At 42.4% G+C, this 18545-nt stretch overlaps 1 protein-coding gene across 1 annotated transcript in view; it reads right to left on the reverse strand.

Moving 5' to 3' along the window:
- WDR26 (WD repeat domain 26) overlaps positions 1-14062 on the reverse strand; it is a 33349-nt gene extending 19287 nt beyond the window's left edge. Inside the window, exons 1-6 of the mRNA XM_074166833.1 lie at positions 13713-14062; positions 11951-12050; positions 11753-11809; positions 5030-5166; positions 4352-4449; positions 3373-3529 (exon numbers count right to left, since the gene is read on the reverse strand). Of these exons, the coding sequence (XP_074022934.1) occupies positions 3373-3529; positions 4352-4449; positions 5030-5166; positions 11753-11809; positions 11951-12050; positions 13713-14062 (899 nt within the window). The remainder of the gene's footprint in view (positions 1-3372; positions 3530-4351; positions 4450-5029; positions 5167-11752; positions 11810-11950; positions 12051-13712) is intronic.
- Positions 14063-18545: the final 4483 nt, after the last annotated feature.

Below are 18545 nucleotides of genomic sequence, written 5' to 3' on the forward strand. Positions count from 1 at the left end.
CTGGAAGATGCTTCCCAGTCCAGGCTTGAAGACTATCGAGCAGCACTAAACGACCATATAACCCTCATTTCCTGCCTTATGGCAGAGGAGGATAAACAAAAAGTACGTTTACACATCCGTATCTGTCGTTGGCTTCCTTGGGTACATCTACTTACTTGTTTAGAGAAAATGCAATGCTGTTCTGCTCCCGCTCTAAACTGACCAGAAGCTCTCTAGCTGCCACTAGAACAACACTGAGCCCAAGGTAAAAAGCCCCACCCATGAAAGACGACTTTGTTTTCCTTGAAGTCTAGAGGGAAGTAGGCAAGCCCTTACACAGGTATGTGTACTTAAGGAAGAGCGTTTTGTTATTATTTAGCCATATTGTCGTAAGTTAATGTTTCTCCTCGGTGCAGCAATTTGCTCTAGAAGGTGAAAGAGACTTTATCCATAACTCATACAAAGTACAAGGGGCACACTGTGTCCCAGAAGAGCCCTTTCAGTATCTTTCATTTTAAAGAATATTGTATAGAACAATAGCTCTTGTATTTCAAAACTTAAAGAAAAACAGCCAAGGTTCTACAGACATGAAAAGCAAGCAGTATAAGGCTGGAGTACATGATCTTCATAGTAAGGTGGTCTTTAGGTTCCTAAAAAGGGTAACAGGCACAGTTGATAGAGCTGCTGCAGACGTCCCAATATTGAATACTATAATTATATTTGAAATCCAGTCAGATCAGAGTGCCCTCACAAGAAGTTCTTTTAACTAATGAAAGAGAGTCCAGCAGGTTTGACTCCACAGATAGCAAAGCATACGTTAAATAACCCTTCTGCAAAAGGAAATAGCAGCAGACTCGAAACAAGAAACCAAAACCAGTTGTCTAACAGTTTCTGGTTTAGATATTATTGCAGCTCAAAGGTTTTTCTTCTTTTCTTTTTTGAAGTGTTTCACTACAAATTCTGTTCAGCACAACACGCTCGAGTCATGTTGTTCACATACTGAAATAAAGTATCTAAGAAAGCTGTCTCTTGTTGTATTTACAAAGTTTAAAATCATAAATCAAACATCTCCTTTTTTATTCCCCATATGTACAATGGAAGATCTATTCCACAACTCCCACAATAGTTCTTTTTCAAAAACGCTACATTAAGCTAGTACCTAGAAAGCAGCAGCATTCACCTCTCATGTAGGCTTCACTGTTTCTTTGTAAACTCAGACTAAAGTTTACTTACATCAAAGACAAAAGATGAGACAAAAGGGGGGGGAACCGAACAAAACCCAACTAGGCTGAAGGCTCTCAAAACAAAAAATGACCACCCCCAAGAGCATCAATTCTCTATTATCAAAATCTCAGACATAATGAGATGAAATCCCTCACCTTCACTCCCAGCGGTTTCTCCCTCTTATCTCCCACTATTACGAAGGGATTAAGTTTTAGTTAAATATTCTACCTATTAGTGCAATTCAAGCATGCTGGATCAAAATACTGCCAGAGGTCCAAAACAGATTAGTTCCAAATAAAAAGGGGGAAGTTATCAGTGTTCCATCATTTAAGTATTACAGAACTTAAATTGTCTAAGCTATTAGACTACTGTTACTTCTGTCAGTTTAATCCAAATTTGGCTTCCACTGTCTTTAACTCACCTCATCATGCCCAAGCATGGCAGCACGTACAGCGCACCACACACTGATCTCAGATCCCTGCAATAGGTAGGTACAACAGGTTGAGTTGCGGACAGGATGGAAGCCTTTGTTTTGAAGTGGGGTTTTTTTTTGACATTAAAGTAGTCACAAGTATGTATGTATGTATACATACCAAATATGCAAGCTTAGGAAGTACCACATTAAGTGGGAAATAAAATAAATACAAACACACCACCTATGGCCAAACTTATGTCAGCAAATAGATTCAGAGAGGTGACATTCAAGTCCAGATTTGTTGCATATAATATCTTTTATATCTGGCTTTAGTTAGTCCAACTTCAGTAAACCAGGTTCTTTACAGTTGGCTTGAATGCTCGTTGGGGTTTGAGGAATCACAAACCCCCACTGAACATCCAATGTTATTTAGGGACTTGCAGAAAGACTAAAATGAAATCTCTTTTCCATTAGTCCGATTTTAAGACTCACTTCTGAAGCATGGAAGCCACAATTCCAGTATCTGATCATTTCCAATAGCTCTTAAAAATGGGCACACACACACAAAACTGCTGCAACAATGTGATGTAGCAGAATTGCAAGCTAGACAATAGTCTAAAAAAGTTACTTGAATACATGAAGTGCCAAGGATATTAATTTTAAAACCTTAACACGGCGACAGTGAAGTACTATGGAAGTCTGCATCTTTAAAAACAGATTCCAAGTAACCCAAGAACGAAAGGCAAAGCAGCTGAGTTCAGAAAGTTTCTGTAAGTGAGTTTATCAGTACTTGACTTCCTCAGAGGAGCTAATCCTAACATGAAAACAAAAACTCCCCTGTAAGCCCAAGGGTTGGGTCTTTTACATGAACAAACATATAAGGGTATCATATATTTTATAGGTGTCCTAGCCATCATTCCCTTATTACACCATGCACAGTTTTCCATAAAAGCTACACTGAGTTTTTAGGTCATTGGCCGAGTTCTGCTGGATGAGGAGAAACCACTGAAGTCAGCCATTTGTTACAAACAAACATCTTCCTGCTTCACATCTACTGCAGTATGGCATCCTGAAGATTCAGAATCAGCGTTAGTTTTGTTAAAAGTTATCCAGGTAGCCTTAAGAGCTAATACAGAGGTGTAAGAGACATTCAATTCTTACTACCTTAAAAATCAGATAAAATAGTTCTTTATAGCATTCACATTACACATTATGTAAAACAGAAATGTTGATTGCACATTTCTACTCTGTTTTAACCTTTGTGTCTAAAAGCACCTCACTGTCCACTATTAAAAGCTGAAGCTGAAAGTTGACTTCATGAAGCATGCCTCAGTAGGCTTCCTACATTCCAGCAAGCTTGAAGACAGTCTGGATAAGTCACATACTAGTGATTCTCCAGTGGAAAAAAAACACAGCAACCACGTGTTGATGAATAAACAGACCGACTGTCCAAAATTATAAGAAACAAGTGGCTAAGGATTAGCATAGTAATATATTCTATTCATATCCATCTGATTAAAATTTTAAAGCTTCAGTCTGACTCCATTACCCCATATCCAGCTACCAAAGTCTCATACACACCTTTTCTCCTCCCCCCCCAACTACTTATTTAATGAGAACTGTCTTTTCCCCATCAACTCCTGTTAAACGAACTCAGAATAGTTGTCATGTTCCTTTTTACAGTAGGTACGATTATCTTAAAAGACAAAGAAAAGATACTGTTGCCCATCTTAGAAGTAGCGAGGGTCTCTTACCTACTACAAACATGATCTATTAGCAGCGAGACAGAATCTAAATTACTGTCTAGTTTGGTATTATGGTATAGGCACCGGTCCCGTTGTAGTTCCACAGCCTGACGTAGCAGGTTCTGTAAACGCCTTGGAGGAAGCATCACTGATGGGGGTAGGTACGCTTTAAAAGAGTAATTAAGAAAAAAAAAAACCAGATATATCAAGACCAAGTTACAAGTAACAGCATATTTGATTTGAGTGTTTTTAGAAGAGACCTTAGTAAATAAAGCTTAAAAGCTACGGGAAAAGAACACACACAGCTTGACAGATTTACAGCTATACATCTGGAATTAGAAGCATGAACTTCCAGAGACCGGAACTGTATGCAGGGTATTTGTAGTTACAGTATCTGTTGTCCTAGTCAAGAAGTACCACTTACACAAGCTAAGTCAAACCCCACCATTTAACAAAATATTTACCATCATAAACAACAGCATCAGCTGTGTTTAAGGAATTCTCTATTAACACTATCAAAACATAGAATACCATGGATTTTACAACTCTGATACGTAGTATTATACCAGCCACAAGAGAGAGAGGAAGAACCATAATTCATACCAAAGTCTGAGACCACTATCAACCAGTACTAGTGTCACTAGTGGTTACAGGTCACTCTTAGTTTCAATCTCTCGGTAGAGCTGGCATTTACAGAACAATCTACCCTAGTCTGAAGCACACATTTAATCACTGAGTTACACTATTATTGCATGCAGCAGAACTAAGAAGTAAGAGCTCCCGTTACAAATAGTTTATCAGAGAAGGCAAAAGGTTAGATACAGAAGACCAAAGGGTAAAGGCACCTAAAGACATCCCCATTAAGCAAGAAATACAAGAACAGCCACCAGCAAATGCAGTTAAAGTAAATTCCCTCAGATACGCCATTACGCAAGACGTACTGGATTTACAGAGGTGAGAATAAATTCTAAACACTAGAACATCTTACTCTGGAGTTTGTCCAAAAGTTTAGATCTGGAAGCTGTTCCTTTCCCTTCCCACTCTGCTTTTGCACGCAAGTCTTCTGCATGGCTACACATCAGATACCTGTTTAAAAAATAAAGTGCACACACACCAACAGACCAAGTCTATCTGGAATCATTCTTTTCACTTTTAAGCATGATATATATAATAACATTCTTAATGAACTGGCAACAGGTGACTTAGGCTTCAGACTGATAGGAAAAAAGGCAAGGAAATATTCCATACAAACATGCATCATCAGAAGAAGTGTCTACAAATAGGCAACAGAAAAAGTAAACAAAACCGATTTTAGGGAAGGAAGAAATGTCTTATTTTCATCTAAGAACAAACCAGACTACATTCATTTAATTATTCATTTATAAGAAAACAGTTAATAATTCTCAAGATCAGATAACTATGCATGTGTATGTATTAATTTGGGTTCTAGTATTATAAAATTAAATCATAACCAGGTTGTTTTCAAGCATCTGAAACAGAACACCGTCTACTGAAAACTCTTCTTTACTCACCATTTTAGCATATCTCACTAATCAACACGATAATGGCTTTAATAGTGTTTGAGTTTCTACAGTGTCAGCTATCAAAAGCTACGGAATTCCTCAGTAAATCCCACTGAAAGAGCTCTCAGAGTCCAAACACTTACCCACTGAGGACATGAATGCGTTCTGTATTGTATTTCAGAGGCGTCAGTTCACAGCGTAGAACTTGAAGTGCCTCCAGGACCTTGCCATCCTCCAGGTATTCCAGGTACTTCTGCTGCAGCAGCAAAAACTTCATCCTCTGACATGACAGAAAGCAGCAGTCAGGGGAAAAAGGTTGACTGAAGTTTCAGAAAACGTTTGAGCCTAAACAGAACAGTAGAAACCATTCTACTATGCCCTTCAGAAATGCAGCTATATGTAATGTTTCATTACTCATTTTCTTTTTGCTGGGTTTTTCAACAACAGCACAGCAATTAAGTCACCCATGAATTTCCTTCCTGCCTTATGGGCTCCAACTATCTTCCTATCTCATTTCTCAGATCCCCCTTTCACTCATTTTCACATTCACTCCCTTTTCAGTCACTGTTCTTCAAACCCTGAACTAGACAGGCTTCCCAATCTTACATTCCATCAAGAAAAGCACCCAAAAAGTAGCTAAATCACATACTTAGGACTGCAGCACAGCACAGAACACAACAGGCCACCTCGACAAGTTCTTGTACTGCTTACACAGGAGCTAACAGGGATTGTTTGCATAGCTGTATAACATACAGCAATAACAAATTGACACCACCCCAGGTTTTGTTTTGTAGTCCCATGTTAAGTTGTTTTCCTTGGGTGTTGTATCATTTTTCAGGATTACAGAAAAAAAAAAAAAGCTTCCTATATTTAGAAATCACTTCTCAGAAGTAATCACTGCTATTTCATAGTGTTCCTGTCATCTTGTACAGTTTTTGGTTGTTTACTTTTAAAAAAAAAAAAAATTAAGCCTGCTATTCCAACAACAACTGTTTGTGGATTAAAAAAGAAAAAGCATTCATTTACTATATTCAAAAACCTGAAGTCCAAGAAATTTTTTACATCAATTTATTAGAAACACAGTTTGTTGTATTTGGATGAAACCAACTATTCTGTGTTTGCACATCTTCTTTACTGCTAGCAGTTACCAGAGAGAAAAGTCATTTCTGGTCCACGAGACTCACCAGGTTAAAGAGGAAAATGTAAATTCTGAAGATGTATCGCTGAGAAACAGTATAAAGATTAAACCTAGCAAATTACATTTGCTTTTCTAATGAATACACCACCAGTTCAATCACCAGTTTCCTTTGCCTTGTCAGACCTCCGGCACCTCACTATTTTCATGCTCATATTTGGTCAATGTTTACTCTGTTTCAAACACTCTGCGAGCCTCCTGAAGCAGAGGGATAATCAGGAAGTTTAAGATGCTCCTGTCCTGTTAAAGCTTCCGTGAAAGTTTGAGGCTTACTGTATGTAAAATCCAAAGTTAAAGCATAAAGCAGTTTTAGTTTTCAGAGATGTTCAGTTCTTCAAAAGGGTAAAGTTTCCACATACAGTGCTATTAACTCACCACAAACAACTTTGTGAAGCATAAAACGGAGTGAAGGCGATTTATGCACTAACATGTCAGTGGTACTCTTGTCTTGTACAGGACAGGCAAACCCATATTACATTCCCTACCCAGTTCCTTAGTTTATTTGAATTTGGAATTATCAGAGCATCACTGCGTTTCTTCCAGGTGAGACATTTTTTGGTGTTCTGACATGTAGACACCCAAAAGAAAGACATCCCAATGATTTACAGCCCTGGTGGTTGGTTCTATGCAGAAAGCCAGCAGAGCTCATGCTGTTGGCTTATATACAAGCAGCAGGAGGGATAAGGGCTTCCTCTCCCAGCTATGCCCATGCCACATACCACACCTTACTCCTCTTGGTCACCTCACACTGATGATCACCATCAGATTAAAAATAAAATAAATAATCTGATATTTCCAGTTTGCAATAAAACCCATAATCCCTCCAACTCTTACTTCTCCATTCACTGCATGTAATATTTAATAAAATTATATCATCTTTCCCTTAAATGTGATAACCGTATCTGTATCGAATTACTGCCTACTTTTAGGACTTGGCATGTTAATTTCATTTCTTTAGGGGAAAAAGTTAGAAGTGCAGAAAACCCTAATAAACAGTTTTTGCAACACCAGTCCTAACAATTCCATGGAAGCATTACAGGAACACTACCATGCAGAATGCTGTTGCCAAGTTATCCAAAGACATCTAACTTCAGAAAGTACAATTTAAAAAATAAGTCAGTATCATGTGTGACTTTGGCATATTAGGAATATAAAAGCCTTCAGAACAACACAGCACCGCACACGTCATGCAGGAGTCTACTGTTAACATAATGGAGAATTAGCATAAAAGATAAGCAGTTTGAAATTGTAACTTATCTATAGCAAAAGGCAGTGACTAGAGCAAACTGTTGACAGGGAAATTACATTGATTTTCTAAGCTATTTTGATAACTGCTCCAAAACTTGCCCTACAGCATACTCAAACAATGGCATGAATACAACATCCTTAAGGCAAAAGTCACACTCCAGTGACATTGCATTTCAAGTCATTCTCTCTATCGGGACACTCATGGCCTCCTGCCACTTGTTTTTGTGCAACTATAGACTTTGCTGACAAACAGATTTCACTGAACAACTGAATTTTGTCTTCATTTTCTCAACTACTAATAGTACTGCTCATTACTTCCAATACCACCTTCTTAGGGTAGACAAGACCATTTTGAGTACATCATCTCTTCTCTTCTAGAGCTCAAACAACCTCTGCTAGAAGGAAAGAGAACTGTTTATAATATTGGCAAGTGTAAAATAAAAGCACAACCCCCACCTTTTAAGTAGACTAGAACAAGAATCTGACACATTGCACACAGAAGAACAGCTTATTCATATTCTTTATCTTCCTTCCAAGGAAGGGAAATAAAAATTATCATAATCCAAAATTATACCATGTACAAATTCCAGGCACTTCTGTTACATTGTTATCATCATCTCAGTGTCTGCAATGTCAATTCAACATCATTACACTCTTTACCATTGAGCAACTTAAATCCAGACACCACCATCGCTCAGCCTATAGCAAAGATTCTTCATTCTGCAGGACCCTTGGAAGAGCCCAAAACAACAGTTTCAGTGCCACAGTCTGGCTTGTTTTGTTCACTTATTACTACCTCATCCTGTCTTTCATCTCTGGAGAGAGGATGAGGATAAAGTGCATTACTTTGTTGTTTCTAGAAGCTATTATTTAAGTGTAAGTTGAACCTCTGATCACCCTGGGGCAACACTAAGACAGAGTTAATAGATCTACACGGGGGGGTGTGTGTGTGTGTGTGTGTGTGTGTGTGTTTGTTTTAATGTATGTACTACTAACATTTTGCTTTCTTCAAACTACAGCTTTCGATTGCTAACATGAATGTTTAGTACTTTACTCCTTCATTGTCCTAATTGTTAGTAAAGCCCCTTGCAGAATTTTAAATTCTAGGAAGTTTCATGTGCACTATGATTTACCAGCACTAAGAAACTGAAGGTGAAAGCCTCAGCAACACAACTGTGAAAATAACAGGACAAGCACCCTACCACCATCAAGAAATTGACCCATTTTGATGGCCGATTACAGTAGCAAAACTTCAGAAGTTTAAAGAGTAAAATGCATAATAAGATAATTTTAGGATTAGATTTTGGTGTTATTTTTGACCTGCATATCTTAACAAGCTCCATAATAATTTTATTACTGTACTAAGAGTTCAAAATAAATAAGTAAACACTGCTGAAACAACTCGCCTTTGAAATGAAGGAGGTAACTGAAAGACATGCTGAAATTATCACCTGATGTTTTAAGACATAAACCCAACACAGCAGCTCTCTGCTTATAGCTGACAGAACTAAGACCCCAATTTTCATCACTGTAGTCTTGTAAAATGCTGATAAATACAGTCAAAAACCATCCAAAACTTAAATGTAAGACTTGATAAGAAAAGGGAAGAAAATACTCTGGCCTGTAGAATTTAACAAGACTTCAACCATACCAAATCCTGTCACTTAAAGAGTAATTCCTTCTCATGGGGAGCTGCCCTTAACACTAGTAGCAAGAGGGATACCACGCAGCCAGGTGGAGCACTTTGCTCCAACGACAAGATATAAATGCCTTTTTTTGTTGTATTGCCTGCAGGCTGCATACCTACAGAATTGAGGGAAAGTCCAATTTAAGCAAACGAAAAATAAAAAGAGGACAATTTGTAAGTATATTCTAGATGACTATAGAAGAATAACGTCCAGATCTCTTCCTAGGTTAAATTAGTCACTCAAAATAGATGCCATAATATGCCTGAGTAGCCCTAAAGTAAGCAAAACCTTGGGCTGGCTTGAAGCTGGCATTTTCTAGATGTTACTCAAGGAAAAATAACTTTTAAATCAACTATAAAGTTCTAGAGTTTGTCTCAAGACAGCTGTATCTAGCATGCTGGAAAAGTAAACATGACTAATCACATGCTATATAGCACTCAGTTGTGTTGACACAAATAGAAATAGCAGAGTGTGGTGTCCCCCCAACATACCAATGCTCAGCATCAAAGATTTACAAATTGAGATCAGCCATTTCACATTTAGTGTTTTCACCTGTAGAACTTACAGTGCTTTGCAGAAATAAGAAAATTAAAACAGAGTAGAATTTTCAACATACATACGTATCCCCTTCACAGACCAGACATTTCAAAAGCAGCTATATATCCTAGTTATTTTGTCCAGGTCATATTAACTATAAGGAAAAAAACAAACACAAACCAAAACCAAGCTACCACACACACACACCCCAACTTTGTTAAATACTCTGTGTCATCTAAACTTTTTAGGTACCCACTCTTCTTGTACGCACACATTTTTGAAGTGTCTAGTCACACAGTATGAGTCACAAGCCAGGGAAACCCAAAATCTAATTTTCTTTTTTTAAAGAGTTACCTGCAGCAGTATCTTGTCTGGACTTTCCCTAATCAAGACATTTACCACCTTCATTAGCTCTGACTTAGTCGCAGTCCAGATTACCTACAGAGCATAAAGCATTCCTCCTTACCTGTAATGATCTTTCACTAATTTTCCGGGTACTGACTACACTAATACCCACCCATCATCTCAACCACGTACAAAAAAGCTGGGCGGGTGTGAGGTGGAGACAGCACACAGCAAGAGCTCAACTCATCCTTGCAAGTCAGTATTGTCTTACCATCACAGACATGTAAGACATTTAATGCTGTTTTAAATTATGAGGTATACATAAAGGAGAACAACTTTAAAAAGAAAATAGTTCATATTTGTTTCAGGTAAAGTTTAGTCTAAACCAAGCATTTTTACTGCACTAAGTTTTATTCAAGCAGTTAGATGTCAACATTAAAGAAGAGCATGCTTTCAGAGCCCTCCAAAAAACCAGAGGGAAAACAGCCTCTTATTCCTCAAATTTAAGTTCTCCAAGAAGTACAACATTGATACTCAGTTAAATCTCTTGACTCCCAGATGCATAAAACACTTTAATACCACAAAGAAACTTGATAACTTCAGTAGTTCAAAACATGAGAAAAATCTGCTTCAAAGGACCATTCATATTCACATACAGTGGTTTTGTATTTTCAGTCTCCACAAACTATTGAAAGCTGCATGCAATATTCTAAACTATTTGAACAGTAAATCTTATGTATATGAAGTCTTTGAGAAAAGAGAAAGTGAACTACTAGTCTAATTAGGAGGTGCTAAGCTTGGGCCAAATTAACAGGACAGAATGTAAACTTCTCTCGAGTACCCTCTGATGTTTTGTTAAACATCTGTTTTTCCGACTTCACTTCCTGTTCCCTCTTTCTGTCCCTCCCCCAGACAGGAAATTGTCTTGACAACAAATGAATCAGCTAGAAGTGGAGCTAAGCAGCCATCAGCTGATTCCTCATTGTTGACAAGCACAGACACTTCAAAAAGCCCTGCTACTGTTTTCTTCCTAAGTGACCTTAGTTGTTCTAACTTCATTTCATTACAATCAACACTTAAACAAAACAGAACAAGCCGTTTGAAGAGCTAAGTAATGATTTTTTTTTATTTTTTTTTTTTAAATCTACAGACAGAAAAATCAAACCAAGGAACACCTTCCTCAAAGAAACTGAAATCATAACAATACATACTGTAATTGTCAAGTCACAGGACCTACAAACCTCTATTTCTAGGTTCATCTTTAAAAAAAAAAGCCAGCCAAAGAGAAAAAGCTCTAAATAAAATCCCAAACAGCAATACAAATACATTTGCTCTTTAGAAGCCATCTGGAAAAGCAACAGTATTGTTCATGGTCTATAGCAGCCTCTATATTCTTGTAATGTGCTATTACAATGCCAACTCCACGTTACTATTACTGCATTTTGTTTCTAAACTTCCATCCCCTCAAGAAAACCTGACTCTCATAAACATCACAGAGATTGGGAAAAGTATTTCAAGTTTGAAATTAATATTCAACATAGGCAGTTTCTACAGAAACTGACCTCTTTTAGGACTGTTACAGGATTTATATTTTATCAGTTAGGTATGTTTAACACAGTTTAAACATTCTGTACACCAAATATTAGCCTCAATACTTTCGGGCTTCCTATCTCACATTCTAAAAAAGAATGAAAAAATTCAGATTAGTATGACGTTTGCGATAGCATGCAAGCCACTTAAAATAAACAAAAAAGAACACAAGAACTATGGACAACCAACTCCATATGGAAAGACTACACCACTACAATTAGTCCAACTATACAGCTCTGAAAGAGTTCAAGCGTGCCTCTTACCACAATTGCATGCGGAGAATGCACTAAGGCCTTAAGTTCATTCAGGTCGTTCTCAGCCTGCAGAAATTGGCATAAGAAAAAAAAAAAGGACAAAAAAAACAAACAAAAGAAGTATATAAGGAGGTTGGATTTTGAATTCTCTCACAGATACTATAAATTTAAACAGTGGTTAATACAGTCCTATAAGCCCTACGTTACCTTATCCCATTCTCCTTCCATGACATGATTGCGGAATTTGGTAGCAGAAGGATGTTCTAAACGACATCCTGACTCTTGCATGAGAAGATCAACAGTCTGGCTGCAGGAGAGATACAGTGTAAAAAAACCCGACCAGTTTTACCCTCACAAATATACCGCCTGCTATGATAACAATTAACCATATTTAAAAGTAACTTTAATAAAGTAAGAATACTGTGACCAGGTTCAGACAACTTCTCCAAAAAGACTATCTCAGTTGCCCGAGACATGTAAACATCTACCTAGAGCTAAAGCAAGTTGTCAATGAGCTTGAAAGCTTTGCTGAAGTACCATAAAGTATGTGACTTACCAGCCACCACAAACAGCCATCCCTGCACAGAAGACAGACTTCATGAAGGAAGATACAGACTAGAAAGCTGTTAGCTACTGCCTACCATCCCCTACCCCCTCCCTCTCTCCCCTAAAACAACACAGGGAGCTACTACATCTGCCACAGGCCTAACTTTTTCTTCTTCATCACATATTAAAAGACTGGCTCCTTAAAATAAAATAAACAAACTCATGAACCTGTAGCCCTCCCCCTTTTACACTAAAAATAGCTTATTTACTGTGGTGTCGTCTATGAACAGTCACGAGTTGTCTGCTGCTGTAAACTTGCCTCTTGTGTCAGAGGCAATTTATTTTATGTACTGAGTTCTTTCTGAGTTGACCCATTCCACAGTGTGTTTTGAAGACCTCTTTTGTGGGAGCTACGTGAAGACTTCGTGGGACTTCTCTAGCCTCCTTCCAAAAATCATGACATGTTGGCTTTAGCTTTACTCACAAAGCGAGCATTGTGATTAAATTCTTAGACTTCCCCGGCTCCGCTGGGAAATTATTTTTTCCTATTCTGATTTTGAGAAAGCGCCAACATACTTGTTTCTTTCTAATCGACAGATAAGATTATTATCAAAAAACACGTGTCCAGCACCAATCTGCAGAGGCCTTCGCCATTTACAGGGACGAAGGTTTTCAGAGTGAAACCAAACAGCCTCTTTAAGCGGCAGTTCGGTCTGCGCTCGCTTCCTCCCAGCTGACAAGCCAAATCTTGGAGCTCATCCGCAAAAAGCCAGCCCCCGTCGTCGTGTCGTCCCCCCCCACCCCGGCCCAGCTGCAGGCTCCATTATGTTTACCAGATAAACTTCTCCCCCACTAACACATTGGTATTGATCTGCCCTTATCGGTGTGCAACTCGACTTCCATATTGCCATCCCTGGCAGGGGGAAGCTCCCGGCCTGTACAAACCGAGCTGACGGCCACAGGCTTAGAAAACACATCTCAGGCTCCATTTTTATTATTTTTCTTTTTTTTTTTTTTTCTTTTTTTTCTTTTTTTGTGAGCGGGCCTGTCCCCACTGCTCTGCCTCGCACCCAGGCACTGGTCTCTCCTCACTGGGGACTCACCAGGCAGCGACAGGGCAGTTTTTGCCACCCCCACCCCCCGACCCTTCTTCCTCCGGAGGTCCCTCGCTCTCCCCCACGCCTCAACTCCCCATCCTCCGCGGGGACCACCGGCCTCCTGCGACCCCCGCCGCCCCCTCCCCGCGGAGGGCGGCGTGTGTGTGTGTACGGGGCCTCCCCCGGCCCTTCGGTCAGGGCGACCCAGCCGGCGCGGGGAGGGAAGGAGTCACCCCCCTTTCAGGTCCCCCCTTCCTCGCCCCCGGCTGCGCTCCCCCCCTCGCCCACCGCGGCCTCCCCAGGCCTCCGCGGCCGCGGCCACTTACTTGAGGCCCAGGCCGTGGAGGTGCTGCCCGATCAGCCGGATCACGTCCTCGTCGGACTGCGAGAGCCGCTTCTTCTTCTTCAGGGCGCTGCCGCCGCCGCCCCCCAGCTCCGCGGCGGCCGGGCCGGGGCCCCCGGCGGCGGGCACCCCGTTGTTGACGCTGAGGCCGCCGGGGCTGCCGCCGCCGCTGTTGGCCGAGGGCAGCAGCCCGTTGGCGTGGGCCAGCTGGTCGCCGGCGGCCGTGCCCGCCGAGGCCTCGCCGTTCTGGGCGCCCAGGCAGCCCAGCTCCGGGCCCGCCGAACCCTGCGGCGGCTGCTGCTGCTGGCCCCCTCCTGCCCCGTTGGCCTGCATGGCGCTACCGACGCCGCTGCTACTGCTGCTGCCTCTGAGCGGGGCGGCGGCGGGGGCGAGCCCGGCGGGGAGCGAGGGGGACTGGGACGAAGTGAGGCCTGCTCTGCCCGCGGAAGCCCCGGGCTCTCCTGCTCCCTCCACCGCCGCCGCCGGGGAGGCCCGGGCTTTCTTCCGCGGGGGCGGGGAGGCTCCGCCGGTGTCCGAGTCGGAGGAGGAGGAAGCGGAGGCCAGAGTTTCCTCGCCGAGAGCGGCCGTGGTGGGAAGCCGGGGGGGCGAGGAAAGGGGGGGGGAGGCGGGGGGGGGGGGAGGGGGCGGCGGGGGTGAGGGGAGGCGGAGCGGGGCCCTGTGCCCCCCGGGGGTCCCGGAGGCAGCGCCGCCGCCCGCTCGGGGCTCCCTCTGGCGATGGCGGCCGCCGCTGCCCTGAGCCCCCGCCCGGCAGCCCCAGGCGCCCGGCCCGCTCCGCTCGCTGCCCGCTGGGTTTGTCTCCTCTCAGCCCAGCTGCAGCCTAATGGAGTCCGGGCCGGGACGTCACAGGAAATTCCTATACTGCCCCCTACACACACTTCCGCCGCCCGGGGCTGGGGGTGGGGTACGGGCCCTATAGGTGCCGGGGGGCGGTGGCGGGGCAGGCCTCGGGGTCGCCGCCGACGCCCCGCTGGGGCCTCCGGGGTCGCCCCCGGTCGGGTCGGCCCGGCCTCCGGGTGCGGGAGCCGCAGATGCTCATGGGGGGCCATAGGCGTCCTGCCCCGGGGGGGAGGGGGTGAGGATCCCGGGGGTCCTGAGCCTGTGGAGACCTGGGGCAAGAGCTTGATGGCAGAGACGTGTGAGGGCATCCATGGTTGGCACCCATGATGTGTGAGCGCCCACCACCCCAACACGTCTCTGGGCCCCATAACGCGGCAGAGGTGACCGGGCGGAGGAGGGTTACGGTAATTTCCTGAAGCAATCTGTTTTAGTGTTGGGTTGTTTTGGTTTTTTTAACAAAAAATCAGAAATGCTCAATGAGGTCGCATTCTGTCATTGGCCAGGTTGGCTACTGGAAGGGCTCGGACCCGTTGCCTGTTGTTGGTCTTGTCTTTTGCAGTTGCCGCGTGCATTGGCACGGAAGTGGGGGAAAATGGCCCACTTTTTGCTTTAGGTCTTCCAGGAATGTTGAGAGTTGGGATACATTAGTCAGGATAGCGTGTCGGAAGACAACTGGGCATTTTGGGGGGTCCTGGTCTATGCTCTGAGGTGTTTCCTGCCCGTCCACTCCTGTGCAGTGGAGGGGAAAATCAAATCCTCAGCCAAGTCTCTGGTCAAAAGTCACGAGACGAGTGAAATCTTGGGTCTTTAAAAATAGTGTCTTGAAATAATACGTTCTGTGTTACTTGGTTTAGAGCCTGGAATTTTCATTTTTTATATTCTCTAGCTTTTCTCCAAAACCCGGAGGGAAATAACAAAATTTTTTCTTAATGAAAGCTGAGATTAACATCTAATCATCTTCCTCTTCAGAAGCTGAGGTTTTAGGAGCACTGAATATTACTGACTTATGCTAAAATGATAAGTTTGGACAATAGTGCTTGCTTTTAAGTGCAGCTTTGAAGAAGCCTGGCTGAGGGAAACTGGGTCCAAGACCAGTGGAGAAGTCTGTGAAGAGACAAAAGCTGTGAAAGGAATAAAAGTGGAGAAGGAGATGGGACCGCATGGAGGCCTTGGGCAACTGAAGTAGATCCTGTACCGTGGCCCTGTTTAGAGACCTCGGAAGGTAGATACCAGCTGAAGCATTCTTACACCAGAGGGAGAGGCTGGAAAGAACGTTGTCGCTGAGTGTGGCCATAGGGTTAAATTCAGCATTGGTCTTCTGGAGAGAGGAGTGGTTTGATTTTGTGTTCCTTAGCTCACCAGCCATTGCTGGAGAATGCATTGCTTGTGTTTTAGCCACTTCACCGCTGCCGCATCTCCTCTCATCTCCATCGCTCTGTCTTTTCACCATTCTTGAGGTCTTCTTTCTCAGTCCTCCCTCTCCCCAGGTGCTGTCACTGAATCTATAATTGAAAGATTTGGGTAAAGATGACAGGAACGGTACAGAGGGCAGCACAGACCCTGTGAAGGACCTGAAAGTGAACTCTAAAGAGCGAGACTGGGTTTTCAGGAAAGTAAAGTTGTTACCTGTGTGTAGCCTGCTGCTCCCACACACCAGCTCCTGTTTTGATGACCCTCTGAGGAGCATATTTGTGGTGAAAGATGTGCAGAATCCCTTTCCTGTAGCTGGATGATATTGTATGTATACTCGTCTGTGGTAGAAAAGGGTCTCAGAGCTGTGACTTTCCCCATTCATTTCAATTAAATACTCTCAGGGAGTAAGAGTAGTGCTTGGAGCTGAAAAGAATCTAAAAGATAACATTTAAGAGGTACATATTGCTGCATTAATTGCAGTGAAAGTTCTTGCTCCCCTTCCCCACCATCTCCTTCCCTGGGGGAGGAAATATCCCAGCAGAAACACAAAGAGCTGGAGGAAGAAGCTCGATGTTGCTGGGATGGCTCCTGTGCTGGGGGGGCTGGGATATGCCGTCGGAAGGGTTCTCTGAATCCCAGCTGACATGAAGCTGTATAAGGGGAATCATATGAAGTTCCTGGAACAGTTTCTGCTCCTTTCCTCCTTTGTCACCTATGGTTTTCCTAGTCATAGGACAGGCTTTTCGTTCACCTAGGCTTTTCCTAGTCATCAGGAGGGACCTCCTCCCTGTGCTGCAGCAAGGAAAAGGAGAATCAGGAAAGGGGCAGTGGCACTGTGCTTTGGCAGTCTTTCACCAGCTGAGCCCTGATTTGGGTTCTAATTCTATTCCACTCCCTTATGAGAGAGAGCAGATTTAACGGCAATCCATATAAGCGTGCAGCTCTTTGAGCAATTGGATGAATCAAGTGTTAAATACAAAACACACCTTACTTGTGACAGAGGACCTTATTATAATAACAGAAGTGGGCATTCATCACATTCAGACATCTTCAAAGATTCCCAAATGTGGACAATAAATGCAACAGTCCAGCAATAAAAATTGACAAACTTATAAACACCCAGAAGAGGAATTTTAAAGGCAAATTTTGGCAACTTTAAATACAGCTGTCATAATATCAACCATGTTACTGAAGTACAGAGGTAATACACAATTATGCAGAATATGTACAATTCTGACTATATCATAATTCAAACGCCTTCCTGTTGTACAGAGCCATATCTTTAATAGAAAATGTTTCAGAAACACTTATTGTGAAAGTTTGGAAGACTGAAGAGACCCATCACTCCACATAAAAACAACCAATGCAATGACCAAGCGTAGAATATGTTGAATATGTGGTATCTTTATGTGTAAGAAAGATGTCTCAGGACACTCTAGACTAAATAGAAGTGTTTGAAAAGCAAGAAACGTCTCCCTTTTCTAAATCTGGAAAGTTGAAAAAAAGTGCCTTTGAATTTATTTATGGGCTGACTGCAACTAATAAAACTTTGGCTAATTTCTCTCTCTTTTTTTTTTTTAATTTATTTTATTTTAGAGGAGGATGGGGCAGGAAGTCCAGATCTGAATAATAGGAAGGAACTCTTTCATTAAGGGGGTGGATTTTTTTTTATGACAATCATATGAAGTTGCTTAAGCAGAACCGAAATATTACAAACTATTAGAGAAAATCCTGGAGACCTGGATTAGCAGTCAAAGCTGCATGAGGAAGTTAATGAATTATTTGATTCCCTTCTATCAGGTGTATGTGTGTAGACTTTTCCTTTTCCTTTTCTTCTGCACCGAATTTGAGGTTACTGGAAACAAACCAACTAACAACAAAGAACAAAGGAAGAAAGAATAATTTAGAACAATGGCATCTTCCGCAGTACCAGCTAAATAAACGCTTGAACAGGCACCTGCATATGCTCACAACTTTCAAAAGCTGAGATATGGATGAAAAACAACCATCTTCCTTAAATAACATTTCTAGAAAGGATTCAACAGATAGAGGATTTGTAAGCAAACTACACTGGGCTGCAATTCTGTCGCTTCATGCAGAGGATGGTTAGTATTTTAGTACAGGAGTGGAATCTGGGAAGCCAAAGCTTGGCTGGAGTTCCAACTGAGAAGAGAACGTGATGGGCAACAAAAAGGGCTTCTACAAGAACATCGGCAGCAAAAGGAAGAAAAGGGGAAATGTGAGCCTGCTGCAGAATTGAGTGCTGACCTGGCGATAAAAGACAAAGAAAAGGCTGAGATACTCCAGGCCTCCTTCACCTTGGCCTTTACTGGAAAAAAAAACCGTTCCACATCTCCCAGGCCAGAGTTTGGGGGTGGAGGCAGCCTACCCACAGTCCACTAGGATCAAGTTAAAGTCCATTGGAGCAGACAGCGTGCATTTGAGCATTGAGGGAGGTGGCCGCTGTTGCTATGTGTGCTCACTCCCTGTGATATTTGAAAGGCTGTGGCATTTAGAAGACCAGTGATAACTGAAAAAAGGCAAA

Source organism: Numenius arquata, chromosome 2 (assembly GCF_964106895.1).
Source record: "Numenius arquata chromosome 2, bNumArq3.hap1.1, whole genome shotgun sequence".
Lineage (NCBI taxonomy): Eukaryota > Metazoa > Chordata > Aves > Charadriiformes > Scolopacidae > Numenius > Numenius arquata.